The sequence below is a fragment of the Antechinus flavipes genome, chromosome 1, assembly GCF_016432865.1.
Source record: "Antechinus flavipes isolate AdamAnt ecotype Samford, QLD, Australia chromosome 1, AdamAnt_v2, whole genome shotgun sequence".
Taxonomy (NCBI): Eukaryota; Metazoa; Chordata; class Mammalia; order Dasyuromorphia; family Dasyuridae; genus Antechinus; species Antechinus flavipes.
Genome location: NC_067398.1, coordinates 5,931,591 through 5,951,584, shown reverse-complemented (window position 1 = coordinate 5,951,584; position 19,994 = coordinate 5,931,591). Strand labels below are relative to the sequence as shown.

The 19,994-nt window shown below is 48.0% G+C and overlaps 1 protein-coding gene across 1 annotated transcript in view; it reads right to left on the bottom strand.

Moving 5' to 3' along the window:
* Positions 1–19,994, bottom strand: part of GLI3 (GLI family zinc finger 3) — a 252,438-nt gene that overhangs the window by 89,676 nt on the left and 142,768 nt on the right. Inside the window, exon 4 of the mRNA XM_051978548.1 lies at positions 10,294–10,399. Within this exon, the coding sequence (XP_051834508.1) occupies positions 10,294–10,399 (106 nt within the window). The remainder of the gene's footprint in view (positions 1–10,293; positions 10,400–19,994) is intronic.

Genomic DNA, 19,994 nt, shown 5'->3' with positions numbered 1-19,994 from the left:
TCAAGAACCATTTACTGAACACCTACTATGCACTAGGTATCAATAAAAGCACAGGATGTACTGAGACAGAAACAAAAGGGGTCCAGGCCTGTATACCAGGGAAGGCTTTCTTGCAGGTCATTTCTTAACTTGCAAAAGGAAGTTCTCCATTTTTTATATAAAGCAACCTTCTGCAAAAGCTCTTTCCAGGTCCTCCCAAAAGCTTGAGCCTTCTGATATGATCTCCCCCTGTTCTCTTTGTTTGCTATGGCTCCCTATTAGAATGTAAATTAAAGGGGAGGGACTATTTTGTTTGTTTGTTTGTTTATCTTGTCAACTTCATTGCTTAGCACAGTGTCTGGTACCTTCGAAATGCTTCCAAAATGCTTTTTGATTAACTGGTGACTGCCATTATTGTCAATCCAAATGTATATGACGGTGTGAATTTATATATTTTATCACCAGTCATAAGTACAAAGCCAAAACAATGCAAGGGCATGAAGTAGCATCCATGATGGTGCAATGGAAAGGGCCAGTCCTGGAGCCGGGGAGATCTGAGTTCAAATCTGTCCTCATATACTTACTAACTGTGACCCTGGGTAATTCACTTAACTTCTGTCTCAGTTTTCTGCGCTGTAAAATGGGCATTCTGATAGTACTCATCTCCCAGGATTATGAGGTTAAAATGGGATCATAAATATAAAGTGTTTCTCAAATTTATACAAATGCTGACAGCTATCATGAGGATTATTAGTAAATACATATATATGTATGTATATACACATACACAAATAGAGAGGGGGGATGAGAGAGAAAGAGACAGAGAGAGAGAGAAAGAGACAGAGAGAGGGAGAGAGAGGGGGAGAGAAACAGAGAGAGAGAGACAGAGAGAGGGAGAGAGAAAGAGACAGAGAGACACAGAGAGAAAGAGAGATGAATTAAACATAGGCTGGTGATACAATGGAGCAGGCCCTCCACCTGCCTCCTTACTTTCTCTATGGGAAAGATGGAAGGAGCAATCAGAGACCTTGATCCGCTCATTTCATTTTTTCAAGGTTCAGGTTCTTCACCTCTAAAATGAGGAGCCGATTCTCCCTCCATGATTCCACGAAGAGAGCTTTGTTCTCCTGGGGAAAGGAAGGTCAGAGAAGATTCTGGCTCTTCCGTCCCCCGGGAAGTGGCTCGTCTTTGTTTCCATGAAACCACCAGCATTATTCCCTCCGCAGAGGAGAGGCCCGGGTGGTGGATGCCGTGTCAGGTTTTTCCTCGGTGGCCGCTGAAGGCCATCCTGGAGCTGCCGCGTGCTGGTTTTTGCTTTGTTTTATTGGGGAGGGGGAGAGGATCCTTGGGATTTCTATGGCATTCCATTTTTTCTTACATGTGGATTTTCCAAAAATAAATGAAACCCGGTCATAAATTTCAGCGTTCTTTGAAACAAGGCTTCACATGAGGAAGTGCAGCGGATTTTTTAAAGTCTGTTCCAGCTGAATAGCTCCGAGCCCCCACGACAGGTTTGCCAGCAGCCCCAGCCGAGGGGCTCCCTTCTGGTTCACTGCTTGTGAATGGCTCAGCCACCCTCTCCTCAGCAGACTAAGAGCAGCCAGAGGGCACAAAGACCCCGGCCCTGCCTCCAACGAGCCTCCTGCAGCCCAGGAATGTGCGCGAGGATCCGAGCGGGCGTCTGGGAGCCCGATGGCAGCATTCGGGATTCCCACCCTTCACTCTGCGAGGCATCCAGATAGGGAAGGTGGAAAAATAACCCCCGGAAGGTCAGTCAGAGAGGCCGGAAGCCTCGCACAGGCTGGCCCCGTTGGGAGGGCACAACAGGCTACGGGCTAGGGGGTTTCTACCTGTCTGCTCCTTAAATAAGCATGGCAAAGTGGGAGAGTCATCTAGAAGGCACAGAAAGATTTTCAAACAGCTTGATGGAGGGACTAAATGCACACAGAACACATGTACGAGAGCACGGTGGGGAGAGGTGAAATTTGGCAGGTCAGCAGTGGAGGAGGGAGCCATGTTACAGGGAGCACCATGGGACAGGAAAAAGATCTCAGTGCACTAGGCGGTAACGTGAGGGAGCCCGTGGGACCGCGGTCACCGCACATCCACCTTCTCTACACCTACACATGCACACTGTCTGCTCCGCTAGAGTGCGAGCTCCTTGGGGGCAAGGGCCATTTTGACATTGTTTTTGTTTGCTCAGGTTTCCCCGGTGGCGACACGTGTCTGTTGGCTCACTGGGTTCGAGTCTCTGCTCCTCCATGTATAAAAGGATGATGTTTGGTCATTTCCCCTATCTGGGACTGTGTCCGCCTCCGAAAGGAGGCCCATTCGCCAGACTCGCCTCCCTGCGAGAAGGAAACATTCTGTAACGTCCCAATCACGGCTGCCGCTCCCACCAGTGAGCCAAGCCTGAGGGTCGCTGAATGGTGAACGAAGGGTTACCTCACCCACTCTGGGGAACTGAGAGCAGAAAGGCGAAGACAAGGAGTGAAATGGGGTCCCAAGCCCATGAGGGACTCGCTCTCCTTCTTTAGGGAAGGGACACCACCATCCTTCCAGTCACTCAGCAGAATTCCCAACCCAGGAGGAACATCTAACCCTTTGCGCACCTTACCCCCAATATTCCCTCAGTCCCCACTCTTTGGATTCCTCCTTCGCACACGTCTCAGACACATTCCCTTCTCTTCACCTGTCGTCGGGGTTACTGAAATGGTAGTTTGGTCTCCAGCCTCTTTCTCTCTGCTCCATCCTCCACAAAGTTGCCAAAGAGACTTTTTCCAGAGCATGGGTCGGTCCATATCCTTCCTTAAGAAACTTCGGCGCTTTCCGATTGTCCACAGAATTTAAAAAAGCTTCCTGCACACACTTTCCTGTGCGCGGGGATTTATATTCACATGCACATACATTTAGTGTGTGTATATTTGTGTATAAACTCGCATAGATACATGGGGTGTGTCTGTATGTTATATTTACATATATGTACAGATAGGGTGTGTGCATGTATGTCTATAAACATATAGAGATATGTAAGGTGTGTACGTGTGTACAGCCATATGCATATATAGCTCTATGGGGGTGTAGACATTCATGGGTATATCTGTATACATGTACGGTGTGTGTATATAATGTGGGCATCTATCTACATATTGGGTATATGGGGTGTGTATTATATATGTGGATGTGTGTGTGCATATCTATATACATGCCCAGATGTATGGTGTGTGTATATAGAAATCTAGCTAGATGGTGTGTGTGAGGATATATATATGGCGGTGGGGGCAGATGGATGGATATACACGCACAGACTCAGGCGTATTCAAAGCATATGAAGGGTCTAACAGGGACCCCCACCCCCCCAGGGCGCCCCCCTCCCAAAGGGGGCTGGGACTGTGGGCTCTTGGCCGGTTTGGGAGGAAGAGGAGACCGCCCTGCAGCCGCAGAAACTCTGCATTAAAGCAGCCCCAGGTGGGCTCACAGAAGAGCCAGTGTGAGAGGCTGGCGAACGGCTCCCCCCACCCCCCTTCTTCCCAGAGGGCCATGGGGCGCAGGCTCAGTCCCGCTCATCCCTTCCTTTTACTATGGGGGAACAGACTCCAGTGACCCTCCCCCAGTGACCCCACATTGCAGAGTCAGGCCTGACCCCCCAGGGCCCTGGGCCCCAGATGGGGGCCCCTCCCCACCCTTGCCGGGACTGAAAGGAAGCCCCACGAGTGGTCACAAGCCCAACCTCGAAGCCGGGACAGTCGCGGGGAGACCCAGCAAACATTGTGTGGGATCTTCCAGAGGCAGGAAGGGGAACGGTGGCACCCCCCTCACCAAGGGAGGAACAGCCTCAGGAAGACGCAACCATTGCCCGGATGCTCACCATGCGTTTCCATCCAAGATGGAAGAGACCCGAGGGAGGAACAGCCTCAGGAAGACGCAACCATTGCCCGGATGCTCACCATGCGTTTCCATCCAAGATGGAAGAGACCCGAGTTCAACTCCAGCCCCCTCCCCCGTGAAGGGGGGGAGAGGAGGGAGGACCTCTGGGCAAGTCACTTGACCTTCTTGGCAGGCTCCGGTTCCTGGTGTGTAAAGGGGGAGAATGGCAGTACCTGCCTCTAGGTCACCATGACAACGATGTTTGAAAAGGTTGTGTAAACTGTAAAACACACTCTCCATGATCATGAACCACCCGAGGAAGCTGCTGCCAGACCCTCAACCCTGGAGGAGCCGTTCAAGAGAAAAGCAATAGTGCAAAACACAACACAACACAACGACAACAATGACAAGGATACAATGCAACCATGACAACACAACACCATGTAGCTCAACAACAGTGACAACAGCAACAATAACAACTCAACAGCAAGAACATAACACCAATGACCACATTGCTACAACACCACAACGATGACAACAGCAACAATAATATTCCAGCAACACAACACAACAATAACAACTCAACAGCAAGAACATAACACAACAATGACAACATTGCTACAATACCACAACGATGACAACAGCAACAATAACAATACTCCAGCAACACAACACAACATGACAAAAACACAACAGCAAGAACAAAACACAACAATGACAACCCAACAGCACAACATAACTGAACAACAAAACTACAACACAACAGCCACAACACGACAATAACAATACTCCAGCTACACGACAGCAACAACACACACAACAAAAATAATGACCACCACGATAATAACAACACCCCAACACCACTACAGCCGCAAGAACAACAACAAAGCCCCCTTATTCTGGGCACGCCCGTGTCTCCCTTGTCCCCGGGCTCTTCCAGGGGATCCTCCCGGAATATCCAATGCCGGCCGCCCTGCCCCCACCGCACTAGGAGCTTCATTTTGTCATCCAACGACCCTGGCGGGAGATGCCCACGGTAGCGGGGGAAACTGAGGCAGGACCAGGGGAGGGGCTTTCCCAGAGCCGCAGCTACCAGAGTCCTCGAGGACGCTTGGACCTTGGTCCTCCGGACTCTGGGACCACAAAAGCATCCCCAGCCAGCCCCACCTTCCCCGCTCTGACCCTGGAGCATCTCGAGGGACAACGTGCGAGCCCGGAGGGAAGTTAGACTTCCCGGCTGGGAGGAAAGTCCCCGAACCCTTCCCACGGAAGAGATTGAGCCCACTTTCCCAAATGGGGGTCTCCCGACCTCGCTGCTGGAGATGACGTTTGCCCCTGCAGTTAGTGGCCGGCAGGGGACGCTGCGGAAAGCGCCCTCTCCCCAACTGGGTTCGCGTTCCACCCTATTCACTTCCCTTGTCAGAGAGCCTCGATTTCCTCCTCTGTAAAACAAATGCCTTGGACTCGGGGTCCTTTCAGGAGCTGGCCCCTGTGCGGAGCGAGATTGGAAGTAGGAAGACCCCAGTTCGGACCCTCCCTCCTCAGCCTCCTTCCGAGACCTCGGGCAAAGCTCATCTCTCGGAGTCTCAGTTTCTCCATCTGTGAAATGGGAGAGTTGGCTCGGCGGCCTGAGTCCCGTTGGGTCTGAGGCCCCAGATCCGGGTGGGAGGGCCGGCTCCCTGCGCTGCCCCGCCCCTTCTCCAGACCCGAGGGAGGGCAGGCCAGCCCAAGCCGGCGGCCAAGCGCTGGCAGCCCTTAACAAACGGCCCTCGGGAAGCCCAAGGGACAGGCCTCAGTGCATATTTATAAGGCTGGATGCTTATTATTAGCCTATAATTGCAGTTGTTCTAACACCTAATAAGCCGCGCTCCGAAAAACAAAGGCAGGTTAATTTGTGATTTCCTCTCCTCATTCAGAGGCAAATGAAGTGTCAAGCAGCTAATACGGAACATCTTTCATTTTATGAGGTTTTAATTTAATTCCGCGCCCGGTGTGGACGCCTTAATGCCGGTGGTTTATCTAAGGCGAGGAGCCATTTATAAGCCCCTTTCCCGATCCTTAACGATGGCTTGGGAGAGCGTAATTACCGCGGCCGCCCTGCGCCCGGCTGGCGCCCTCTGCATCCGGGCACCCGGGCCGTCCGCCTCCGCTCCGGAGCGCCTCATTGGCCGGGGAGAAAAAGTGGCTGCGGAGCCACCCCTCCCCCTCCCCCCCCCACACACCCAAGGGCCCAGGCCACGGCCCGAAGTGCGCCCCCTAAGGCCCGGCGTGAGGCCCTGGGTCTCTGTGCCAGCCTGAGAACGGACTCCTCCTCCCGGAAGTCCGCACTGGGCGGGCGCCCCCCCCCCCCTCGGCTCCAATGGCCGGGCCCTGCCATTTAATAAAGGCCCCGGGATTTCCCGGCATGAAAGCCTGTCCTCCCCCCAGCAGCGCCGGGGCTCGGTGGGTGCCCAGGCCGCCTCCTGGGAGGGGGAGGGAGGAGCACGGTGTCCGGAAGCTCAGAACCCCCCCCTTTCCGCAGGTTCCAGTCGGGTGACCCTGGGCTCCTCCCTAATGTCGGCGCGCCTCGGTTTCCTAAGCCGTAGTATCAGGAATTCTGGGCTGGGCGCGTCTCCAGAGTTAGGGGCCCTGCGGAGCCAGCTCCGGTCAGAAGGAAGACCGTGGGCGCAGGAGGGCCCTGGGACAAAGAAACCGAGGCGGGCTCCTGGGGCTCTCGGCGCTTCGGGGACCCCGCTAGGGCCTGTCCCCGCGCCCGCTCCTGGGGAGCGGGGGAGGAGCGGACACCCAGGAGCGCCCGCCGTCTGGGGGCCAATCCGGCCCGGGGGCCGAGGGACTGTCACCCAGCGAGGCGCTGAAAGGACCAGGGCTCGGATGGAAACTCTCTGCTTGTGTCTCACCCGCTTCCCCTCCTCGGAGAGACAGGAAAAGGGAGGAAGGGGGAAAGGAGGGGAGGAGGAAAGGGAGGAGGAGGAAAAGGAGGAGGAGGAGAAGGAGGGGAGGAGGAGGAGGAGGGGAGGAGAAAAGGGAGGAAGGGGAAAAGGAGGGGAGGAGGAAAGGGAGGAAGGGGAAAAGGAGGGGAGGAGAAAAGGGGGGAGGAGGGGAGGAGGAGAAGGAGGAGGAGAGGAGGAGAGGAGGAGGAGGAGGAGAGGAGGAGGAGGGGAGGAGGGGAGGAGGAAAGGGGGGAGGAGGAGGAGGAGGAGGAGGGGAGGAGGAAAGGGGGGAGGAGGAGGAGGAGGAGAAGGAGGAGGAAGAGGAGGAGGAGGAGGAGGAAGAGGGAGATGGGAAGTAAGAATGAGGAAGGGGAAGGTTGGAGAGAAGGAGAGAGAAGCAAGGGGAAGGAAAGAGGAAGGGGGAGGGGAAGGAAAGAGGAAGAGAAGGGGAGAGGGAGGGGAAAGAGGAGAAGAAAGGAAAAGGGAAGGGAGGGAGGAAGAGAGGAGAGGAGGAACAAGGAAGAGGGGAGGGGAGAGGAGAGGAAGAAAGGAAGAGGGGAAGGGAGGACCAATGGGGAAAAGAAAAGAGAAAAATGGCTAGATGACAAATTGATGGATATGAATACAGCTGTATACACACACACACACACTCACACACTCACACACTCACACACACACTCTCACACACTGGGGGCAGGGGGCACGTTGTAGAAGGTAGAAGAAGGCCTTCGGAGTCAGGGAGGCCAGAGGGTACGTCCCAGCTCCATGCTGCTCTATACAAGTTATGGGGGCTTTCATTGGGACTCAGTTGTTTTCAGCTATAACATGGGGGAGTGGATTCAAGGACTTCCCAGGTCCATCCAGCTCTGAGTCTCTGATCTTAGGACTCGGCTCCCCTGGAAACAATTCCCGACCTTACAAGTGCCTTAGAATCCTCATCTTTGCAGCATCTCTCGAATCCACCCTGGGCCACCCCCAGGGGCAGCCCCTCATCCACCCATGACTGGACTATTGCCATCGCTGCTGCCAGTCAGTCTCTCTTCCTCAAGTCTCCCTGCTCCAGAGCATCTTCCATTCAGCCACTAACCCCTCTCCAGCTCAATAAACTCCAGTGGCTCCCTATCACCTTCAGGAGCAAAGACAAAACACTGACATTGGAAGCCCTTGCTCAGCTGGCCCTCTTTCCGTTCCAGTTTTCTTTCTCCCCTTCAATCCGGCCTTCCTGGCTGTTCCCTGCACAGTGCCCGGCCCGTCTCTGGCTGCTCTCCATCCTCCATCCTGCCTGTTGACTTCCCGACCTTCAAATCCCACTTAAAATCCCTCCTTTGAATGGAAACCTTCCCCAGCTCCTCCTCGTGCCAGTGTCTCCTCCTGGGCACTGACCATACAGAGGCAGAAATGAGACGATCCCGCCCCCAAGGAGCTCCCAGTCCACTGGAGAGAGGCTAGGACCCTCCCTGGGTGGCCCAGAGAACATAATGGCAGCAAACTCTGGTCACGCGAAGGGCGGCTCCTGAGGGGGGGCCCAGCAGCCTCCTTCCAACCCATCGGTGAAGGACTCCCATAAACCCAGCTCTAGTAGAACTTACATGAGCATCTCTTTTTAGGGACAGCACTCGAAATGAGAACAAAAAAATAGGAAATTTAACTTTTTAAACTAGTTTTTTTTTTTTTTTAAGGTCAATTGACATTTTTAAAGACTTTGAAGAAACAGGGGAGGGCAAGGAATCTTGCGGGTTAGACAAATGGTTAGAGGCGGCAAGGACTTTCCTTCCCACTCGGGTCTCCCGATGCGTTTTTCCATACTGTCTTTAACAACAATGGTCTGTGCTGCACATCCCTGCTGCAAAGAACAAAAGCTTTTTCTCCTCAGTTCCTATGGACTGGAAGTAAATAAGATGACGGTGGGCCAATGGGAACTATGGGAACCTACTCCTTCCACAGTCGAGTTTTTAGTATTCCAGTAAGATCATAAAAAAATCCAAGAGCCCTTCTCTCACCAAACACACTCAAAATCTACATGAAAACCCATCCAAGCGTCGGAAGCCCAAGCTTCCGCAGCCAGCCCTGGGCATGTCACCGACTGAACCCTGCCTAGATCCAGATATTTTGGTCTCTTAAGGAAGAGACCAGCTCCAGGGCCCCATGAGCCACATTCCCATCTGAGAATAGAACCGCGGTCCCGTCCGCACCGTAAAAACTCTGGAACGGGGTGAATGGTGTGTCCCATTTGGGCCTTAATTTGGAATTTCCTTCCCTTTGTATAGAAGACCTCTCTGGAGCTCAATGTATTTTTAGTTTGCTTCCGAACCCTCTAAATGCTTCCTCATGTATCAGGGGCCTTCTGGAGGATAAATCACAAATTCCTAGTCCCTCTCTATAAATACCCACTTTTCCTTAATGCTCAAGGGAGCTAGCCACACAGATTTATTACCTCCCTCCAGGCAAATTTGCTCTGAAATTACAATTCTGTAATGGGAGATGGCTCCAGAAGGGGAAAAAGGCAGTGGGTAAAATATTATATGTGTACTTGGGCATGTAGTTAGGATTGTTAATATCAATTAATTCTGTTCACAGAGGAGGACTTGTTTTAAAACAACTTCATTTTTCTTCCGCCCGTATGTAATTATGCAGCTGTAACTAATAGTCAGGGAGATGTAATCTACCATCGAAATAACTGGCACAATTCTTCAAAGTATTCTGTGGGCTCCTCTCCTTTATTGTCTCAAGATGGTGGATGATTATTAGATATGATTAAACACACAGATCAAGTCTTTTAGCGCAGGAAGGACCCTCCTTTTCTCCTTCCCCGGGAGCCCTCCCCCTTTCGGTTCCCTGAGGTTGTGACAGCTTTTGGGCAGGACTCGAAGAGATAGCATTTTAGTTTGTCATCCCACAATTCCTTTATCCTCCCTTAACTCGAGGAAGATAATATTTATTTTCCCCTTTTTTCTCCTTTCTTAATGTATGTTATCACCTCTATTCTTTCCTTTTATCTTTGTGTAAACCACAGGCTCTATCTCATTTACCATTTTGTTTGGGTGACATCCCCATCAATCACACCGGCCTGGTATATGCACAATGGGGAATATGAAAATTTACCATAAAAATGTGATTACATTGCAGAGCAGGCCCAAGGAGAGAGCTCGCGTTGGACCGAATTTTCACAAAGGAGAATTGCAGACAAAGTCCATATTTTGTCGTCGGCTCTTTCTCCGGGCTGGCTCCTCTTAAAATTTAGTATTTAGAGAATGGCAGCCTCCAGAATACACGTCAGCGGAATATATAGGGAACGCTTGCCGGCTACCTATTATCCCGGTCATTCCTAAGGAGACAGCGGGGCTCTCTGCTCCAGTGAATCCCCTAGCAGATAAACTCACTGTGTTTCAAAAGTAAATCTTCCCCTTCTATTAGGCCCTCCGAGCTCCCGGCGTGTACCGCAGAGAACCAAGACTGTGTGTCTCGAGTCATCGGAGGTAGGAAACTCATCTCTTTAGTGTGCAAAGCAGTTACTTACACGTGCAGTGGAGGGATGGGAGACGGGTCGTAATGGTAACGTCCCTCATGATGTCTCGCATCGATCGGGACCGGAGGGTGGAATGCTGGGAAAAGATGAGGAGGGTCTGAAAAAGAAACAAGGGTTTTCAAGACTGTTGAAAAGGATTCCAGTTGGTGAATTTCCACCCCGACCATCGCACACACGCATGCACACATACATGCGGGAGCCTCCTTTCCCCTCTAAGTCTGGGAAACTTAATGGCACCAAAAAAATGAAATTCTTGGGGTTCGGGAGATAGAATCCAAAACTTTGAAGAAACTCCTTTATTGTGACAGCAGAGAATGGCAAATCCTGATGAGAATGGCTGAGCTCCTATTGTGCTTAAGAAAGAAAGGGAGACAGGATGAAACAAAGGAAAACATCCTCTAGGAGATCTGCTCTTCCATGCCTGTGAGTGTAAGGAGACTAAGGGTAGAGTTTGGTCCTCCCACCAACCCTCTCCCTGTATCCCTCAAGGGGCAATGGTAGAAGCCCAGAGAGGAAAAAAAAAAAAAAAAAGGAAGCGGTCACAAATGCAAAAGGAATGAATACAGACCTTTTAATTCATTTATTTGAGAAAACTCAAAAGGTTAACTGAATTTTTATGACCTAATGTCAGACAAGATGAGGAACACGTTCTCATATTTTTCCATTTAAGAGTCCTTTGCCGGATCTACGATCGCTGCATTGGATCAGATTACAGCCCCTCTATACCTGCTCTGACTTATTCAAGCCTTCCCAGAAACCCTTGAGAGAAGATCAGTCACCAAGAGTCTTTCCCCGAGTTCTTGTAAAGTTTCACACACACCAGGACAGCGCTCAGGATGTCAGTCATGGCTCATTCATTCTCACACAGAGACTCCCACCGCCATTGTTTCTGGTCCCACGTGTCCTAGCTAGTGCTTTTCTATATAGATCTCATCCAAAAACGCCCTCCCCAAAACTTCTGGCTTGAAGTCATTTGGGGAGCAACTTTTCAGGAATTTCCTTGGATCGACGGGCCAAAAAAACAAAAACGATCAACCGCAATTTGACGGGGGCCCAAAGCCTTATGAGGCAATTCATCTACGATATTTTCTAACCTTGGTCCCAAATGATTCTGAGCATTTCCTCAAATCAAAACCACTCTCCCCATAAAGATGTAGGTCACCATTCAGGGGAATAACCACAGGCCCTCAGGCAAGAATCACTGGTCCTAAGGGCAATTTCCAAAGAGGAGTCTCTGTCTCCAGAGCGGAGGACTTTGAAGGAAGCTATGGCTAGAGTTAGATTTTTAAAAAGACAAACATAATGGCTAGTCAGACTCCATACAGAAATTCAAAGCATGAGAGATCAAGGCAATCTTGAATGAAGTGGGAAGGCAAGGGGGGTGGTGGAAATTGGTATAAAGAGTATGACACTTAGAGTGAGAGTTTGTGGGTTCAAATCCAGGGAACCCAGGGAAAGTTCTGGATTTGATGGGATGGGACACCTTTCTGGTCATTAGAAAGTTAATCTCCAGAGGCCTGCTTTCTCATTAGTAAAATTAAGGGAGGGGAATCAATAGCCTCTGATGATCCTCCTATAGCTCGGTCCTATGAACTCTCAACTTGGAGCCAGAGAATCCATTTTTCAGTCGCTTACTATCTTAGTGACCTTGAACAAATGATCTAATTTCTCAGGGCCTCAGTTTCCTAATTTGAAAAATGAGGAGGTTAAAGCAGTTAAAAATGAAAGAAAAAACTTTCCTATAAAAATCAATGACCCTTTGAATCTGGAAAGAAGAATGAGTAAAACATAAAGCATGATGGGGAAAAAAAAAGTTGCTTTATGATGAATTCCCTAGCAGACTGCAGGTCCTGGTACCAGTCCTTCGGTTTTCATACACAGCAAGACACTGTTTGGCCTGGCCATCTGAGTCAGTTCTGGGTCTTCTCCCTACCCAAGGGGGCTTTCAGAGCTACCCAGAGATAGATCACGGTACCCAAGAGCAGAGGCTGGCAGCCAAGGCTTTCAGAAAAAGTCCAAGACTCCATTGGGATTTACCCCCATGAAGCCAGTGGGCATGGCAGCAGCAGGAGGAAGACAGAGGAAGGGGAATAAAGCCAAGCTACAGTACCAGTGAGTGCCTGCCATGATGCGTTAATTCAATGCCATTGCTGGATGACAATATAATATGGTAGGGAGATTTCAAATCATCTTCAACATTCAGTGCTCCAACATTCAAAGAATCGCCCTCTGCTCCTTCTGCCGGGATTAGATTAGGGAGAGATTAGACTTAGAGTCTGGAGCAACTGGGAGTCCAATATTAGTTAGCTAAGAGATAGTATTGGTCCGATGCTCCACGAACAGACAACACAGTGATGTCATTTTTTTGGTCCTCTTCAATGAGGCAAATAACTCACACTCTCTGTTTTTTCCTCTTTAAATTGGGCACCCTAGTACCATCTACTCCCCCTCCAAGAATCTAGTCAAATACTGTGTGCATAAAGGGCAGCAAACCTTAGTGAGCTATGGAAGTGTAAACCACTCCAATTGTTTGGAGAGAATTCAGAGGGAGAAAATCCTGGGATAAGTCACCAACCTGCTCTTCTTTTCATGTATTTAACATTCTGCAGAGAGGAAAAGGTAGTCAGCTTAAGCTAATTAGCTCACAAACGCATCTCCAGCAGGCTCTTTGAGAAACCCCAGGAGCAGAGAGGATGGCCAAGGGGACTGGGAAAAGAAGGGATTTTTAAATGCCCACTACAAACCAAACATTGAGCTAAGGAGTGAAAGTCAGATAGCCCCTACTCTCAAGAACAGCAAGTTTTAATTGGGAGATAGTTTTGCATACAGGAAAGAAAGCATGCTGAGACCTAAACCCTAGAATTCATGAGCAGAGAGGACAACAGTGGGTTGAATAGCCATATTTACCCCACAAGTAGTATCAGTAATTGGGAAAGGGGGAATCTGGGGAGAACAAAACAAGAGATAATTTAAGAGTTTGAGGGGAAATGTTCTAGATCAGTCCAATAGTCTGGGGTGGCTATTAATTGGTGTAAATGTGTTCTTTCTGATAAGCTTTAACTTTTGAACACCAGCCAGCCTCAACTCACACAATCTCAATTTCATTCTCAAGAGCCTCACGCTCATTGTCTTGCTTGAAAAAGACCAAGATATTTGTGCACGTGCTTCTTCCTGTCCTTCCATGAGGTTCATTTCTCCTACCAGGTGTCTACATTTTGAAATATTTTAACTTTATGCTGTTAAAATGAGATTATGAGTATTTCATATAAAAAAGTTTTTAAATGCCCTTTTTAATTCTTATGAATTAATATTACTGCAGGGAAAAGGTCACAGGCAACAATTCAATTGATGCTCCAATCTTCAGAGATTTTATTTGTTGAGTTTCCTAGAATAGTTTGTATTTGAAGAGCAGAGTTTTGCCATCTTTTAGTTTATAAAAGACAGGGAGCTTCTGGTATATAATTCTATCCATATAGGTGTGTCTTTCCGGGGTTATGGGTAAAATTTCCTGGCTAATTTTCTGCAGCCTCTAGTGATCTTCCGCACAGTCCCTTTCACTTTATTGCATAACAGGTATTGATCAATATACTCTGGCTCCTTAAGAATAAGTTTTTTGGCCAAATCCCAAATCCAAATAGATGCTCCTATATTTCTATGAACAAATCCATATGTCACAGTCATTTGTTGTATTTCTTTCTAACACACTGATACTTGAGTTGATGTGGATATCGCCAAGGAAGCCACCTTTTGATTCTACTCTGAGGCCATAATTATTTGTAAAGCTCCACATGGAAATGAACCACTTTTGTCTACATTTGACAAATTAATAGTGTATACTTGTGAGCATCTACTGTCTACCATGAAGTGAGACGAGATCTCTTTGTTCCAGAATTATTTCTGTATTTTCATCCTGTTTGTTGTATTGTCGGAGAGACTTTTCCTCTCTTCACCCTCTTTTTTTAGTGAAGAATTGGTGATTTTTTTTCTGGTTGCCTTAGGGAGATGAGCCCAGGTTTGTTAATAAATATGATGCTTTCTAGACTACTGTCTGTTTTCCTGTGCCAAAAGTCTCCATTAAGACTGATGCTAGATAGGTACTAATTGGAGTAAATGTGCTCTTTCTGATAAGCTTTGACTTTTGAATATCGGCCAGCTTCCATTCACAGAATCCTGGCTTGGTGCTCAAGAGCCTCATGCTCATTGTCTTGCTTGAAGAAAACCAAGGTATTTGTAGTTATCACCTGCATACACTGATTCAAGTTGACCTCCAAATTCAAATTCAAACATTTCAGTTTCTATTCTTCCTTTGAGTCCATAAAACATTGGACCCATTGAACCTAAAAGTTTGCTATCAGAGATAGTCTGCTCCCTTCCCTTCTTGCTATATATCTTGCATCACTTTCTTTTCACTTCATCTTCCTATGAGAATGTCCATTCCTTGGGTGCAGATATTGGTTTTTTCCCCCTTCTTTGTATCCCTAGCACTTAGCACTGATTGGTATGTAGTAAACACTCAATAAATGCACATCAACTATTTAGTATATTTTCAAAAAGAGTTCGATGAACTTGATGTCCTCCACATACAAATAATTACTACAAAGTTACTTTACAACTCCCTCTGTCTTAAAAACTATATTCCATCCAGTTCAGAAATGAGTTTAATGCGTCTCCTTGGAACACGCCAACTTTCTATCAATTTTCCTTGACATTTTTGTGCTGGTAACATGTTTTAAATACAGAATCATTTTCCATGTAAATGTCAGCTTAAATGAGCATCTTCACCATGCTTAAATTTATCTTAGTATTTCCAGCATATTGATGGTCATTAATGCAGAGTTGAGTCAAGACTTTGTGATCCTTAATCAAGGTACCCTAATGTTATGGCACTTGTAGGTGGCTTAGTTAATGGAAACCAAATTGAATTTTTTACATTTCCTGTGACTTTTTCGGCATGTTTTTTCCTCTTCATCCAATACCCTGTTTTCCTTCAAGTTGTGGTGGACTTTTAAGTGGTATAACTTATCATTGTTTTACATAAATTAAATAAACACTAATTGGTTTTTATTTGAAAGGGGTGCTTTCCCCTCATCTCTGGGTATTAAATATATGATTCCTTCTGTTAAGAAATAAAGGACACAGTGTGAATCAAAGAGAAAGCTAGTCAAGTTCTTTGTGTTCATGAAACAATATGCTATCCGTTATTAAATATGGTTTCCATGAGAAGAAGAGATTAGGACCTTCTCTAAGATTATCCATCAAATATGTATCATATGCATCTATGTCTATATCATATATAAGCGTGTGATATATATGTTTAATGGATAATTCATAATGGATATGCTTATATATTCATATGCATATATATGATATACACATACATCATAAGCATTTATTTACATATTAGCTATGTAAATGAAATGATAGAAGCAATAATGTGTTCCTTAGAGCTGGAGCTCTCCAGCTAGTTTTGCCAAAGAGTTAACATATATGCGTCAGCTGGATATTGACATAATCTTTAGTTTGGAAAAGAGAAGTCTGAGTGTTTTCAATTTTTTGGAAGCACTTTATGATTTGGCGCATAAAAACAATTAGGAAAGCTCAGGCGGCTCTAAGATAGTGTTGATTTCTAGGAATGAGGAGGTGATGATCATCATCCTCAAGCATTCTGCTCCGGTCAGACTATATTTGGAATATTGTTTGTGGTTCTGGCCACGGAGTTTGGGAAACATATCAACAGAGAGCGTCCAGAAGAGGTCAAATGGGTGACGAGGCACGGTCCTGTTTATTCTACAGAAGAGAAGGTTCTGTCCCTGTTGGGAAAAAGGGCTGGAGGCGGGAAAGAACATGATGTATGTTTTCAAATACTTGAAAGTCTGTCAAGTAGAAGAGGAATGACATTTGCTCTGTTTGGTCATCGAGGGCAGAGGTAAAGTGGCAAAGTGGCAAATGTAAGCCTCACATTAAAGAAACATGCCCTAACCCTAGCAAAGTGGGCTAGCTTCCCTGAAAGGTGCCGAGTTTCCCACCGTAGAAGGTGGTGAGTTTTCCAGCACTGAGCTCTTCACACAGCATCAGATGATTATTGGCTGGGACTTCTTCTGGTGCTAAGGATTTGACCAAATGGCCCTTGACATCCCTTCCCAGTCTGAAGGTTCCATTCTGAATGAAGCTTTTCCATCAGACACGCTTTTCAGAAATATAACCTTCTCAAGTGACAGATAGGACTTCACAAACATTTAACTGCTTTGAATGGAAACCCTTCTTATAAGAACATAAAAAATAATCTTTTCTCGATGACTTGGGGTCATTTTTGACATTGGCTATGACAGTAGTTGTCCTATTTCCTTCCTGACTGTTCCCCTCCCCATGCCTGCCTCTGATTTGCTAATCCATATTGTTAGGGTTCATATATCCAGCCGGTAAACTAAGAGAAAAAAGTCCTTTGATAATCTGGGGGTGCAGGGAGCACCCCAGTGTTAAGTCACACCAGATCTTGTGCGTCTTGGGCTGTTATTAATCCAACCCCTCCATAATTGGGGATATTGTTCTGTCTGGCTCTGCTGTGAATCTTGACTACATACTGAAACCTTGTCAGAACTTTAAATGGGCGTATTTCTATCCCTTCCCAACAGCACCCTTTTCACGGCTGGAAACGAGTCATTATTTTATATGGTTCTCTACATAATGATGCTATAGCTTATGATTGTGTGGGTCATGTCCAAGATGAGACCTTAGTTCTGAAAGATAAGTGCGGGGGAAGGGGGAGATGAGGAAGGGGAAGGAAGAATAAAAATGCCTTCCCCGAGGAAATTTTTACTTCCCCTCCTGAACAGAGAAATGATATCACTGACATTTAAGTGCTATTGCCTTCTTTTTTTTATTTCCCAAAGATTATTCTGACAGCTCTTGAGCACACTCTCTCCATGAATGAAATAGGAAACTTTCAAACCCTTGTAAGAATGTGAGAGAACAAAGGGGGAGGGGGGCAGGAAAGGAAGGAGCTGGGAAGGTCAGAAGGTTCAAGTATTTGGGGAATTCAATAATCCCTTCTCGTTTTCTGCTGGAAGTTTTAAGCATTCTTCTCCCTCTTGCTTCACTTTAATACAACCTTTCTGGGACTATTTACTGTGATGCCGTGTCCATGAAAATAAGTTTCTGGTGGTAAGCGGGAAATCTCATCCGTACGGGCAGATTCCGGTAGACTACAACACGGTTGTGTGGGGCTTATAATTTCTGAATTAGAAAACATAAAGCTTCTTTAAAAAGCCCTCAGACGTCACAAAACAGGGAAAGAACCCACGTGTGCACAAATGTGGGTAGCGGCCCTTTGTTGTAGTGGCAAGGGACTGGAAACTGGGTGGATGGCCATCCGTTGGAGAATGGCTGAATGAGTGACGGTACGTGAATGTTATGGAATATTATTGTTCTGTAGGAAACGATCAGCAGGATGATTTCAGAGAGACCTGGGGAGACTTACAGGAACTGATGCTGAGTGAAGGAAGCAGGACCAAGAGAATATTGTGCACAGTATCAGAAAGATTAGGTGATGAGCAATTGTGACAGACTTGACTCTTTTAACAATGAGCCAATTCAGGCCAGTTCCAATGGTCTTGGGATGGAGAGAGCCATCAGCATCCGGGGGCAGACTGTGGGGACCGAGTGTGGATCACAACACGGTATTTTCATTTTTTTATTATTGCTGTTTGCTTGTGCTTTGTTTTGTTTCTCATTTTTCCCCTTTTTAATCTGATCTTTTCTGTGCGATGTGATAATTGTGGAGATAGAGGAATTGCACGTTTAACATATACTGGATTGCTCGCCATCTAGGAGAGGGGGTGGGGGGAGAGAGGGAGGAAAAAAGTTTGGAATACAAGGATTTGCGAGGGTGAATGTTGGAGACTATGTATGTGTTCTGAAAATAAAAAAGATGTATTAAAAAAAAAAGAATGCCCTCAGTCAATTTGGCCGATTTGTTGCCCCCCAAACTCACCGTCTCATCTCTTGCCTCCATGCCTTTGCCTAGGCTGTATTCTGTGTCTGGAAGGCATTCACTCCTTGCTTCCTTTGAAGCTAAAGAGCCACTTCCTTTGGGAAATCTTCCCTAAGCTGTCTAGTTGTTGATTCTCTCTATTTTCCTCTGTTTAAAGGCTGTATCCCCCATAGAACGTAGGCTCTTTGCAGACAGGCATCATTTACCTTCTTTCGCATCTATAACACTTATCCTAGTGGCCATGCACACAGTAGGTGCATAATGAGTACTTATTGGCCCAGCGGATAGAGAGCAGGGCCTGGAGTCAGGAAGAGTCACCTCGAGTTGAGAACCAGCCTCAGACACTTCCTAGCCAATTTATCTAACCCTGTTTGCCTCGGTTGCCGTTTGGAAGAAACGGCCTTTCGTTTCCACTCCAGGACCTTTGCCTAGAAACCCTAACTGGGGTCAGGAGAGTTTCACCGACTGAAAAAGGCCTGAACCACCACCACAAATGCTCACTGAACCGATGTTCTGGAACGCGGCTTTCCACATAGATCACAATCTGCCATGACTCACAGGTGGAGCATGAAGGTCTGGCTCTTGTCTAGTCCCCAAACACTGCACAACAGAAATCTCCAAGGAAACCTCCCGACCCACGGGCTACTTTTCAGCCCGGTCTTCGCCTCCTGGCCTGCTGTACTCAGTAAGTGCTTAATAAGTGCTTGAAGAATAGAACCAAGGAGAATGGCCGGCATCCTCGGGGTTCTCAGGAGTCTAGTCCATTAAGTGTGGGATCCATCCTTCCCCCCCCGGCCTCGGAAGAACCGCTCACTGGGGAAAGACCCCTCCCCAGAGCATCCACCCTCCCTGGGCGTCCATCAGCGCGGGCCCCATAAGTCACCCCCGCGGGCAGCCGCGTCCAGCTGGAGTCTTGACAAAAGAGCTCAGGTTGACTTTCCCAAAGTCAGGCCGAAAGTGCTGAGGCAGGCTAAAGCCGGCGAGGCCGCGAGCTTCTATTTATCATACGGTGTCCTGACTGATGGTTGCACAAACCAGCTGCTAAGTGCTGTGTACTCTACTGTCAGCAAACTAACAGGCTAAATAGGAGACAGGAGGAGAACGCACAGAACGAGGGGAATCAATTTTGCCGGGGAATTAAAATTCTGGCGGGCCAGGGGCCGAGGCCGCCGCGGAGCGGGGACCGACGTGCCGAGGCTCCGCAGATGATTTATTACCCTCCAGGAAAGGCTCTGCCTATCACCTCCCACCCCTCTCACCCAGAACAGCCCGGGAAGAGCACTTCTGATTATCTAGACACTCCACGTGGACCAGGCCCGCGCTATAAATATGCAATTGGCCCTGTGCTGATTTGAATGAGACCATCCACCCAGGCTTCCGGCCACGACTGCCCCCACTCCGTCCCGGGCCCCCCCAGCCCGGCTCGGCTCGGGGTGGCCCCGATTGTGGGCCCTCTTCCTTCCGAAGGCCGCAGATCTGGGGCCTGGCTGGAGACCCCGAGTCTTGCATCCTCCTCCCAGGAAATCACTGGGCTCACTTGGGCCAGCAGAGCTCCGGGATGAGAGGCCAGTCAGCCAAGGTTTCATATTTAGTTATAAACAAAGGGGTCCCCTCACGGACACTCCTGGGAGCCTCTCCCCCCAGGAGGGGGCACTGGGGGTCTGGTCTGGAGGCTTATTTTAAAGGTCCGAGTGGCTTTAAC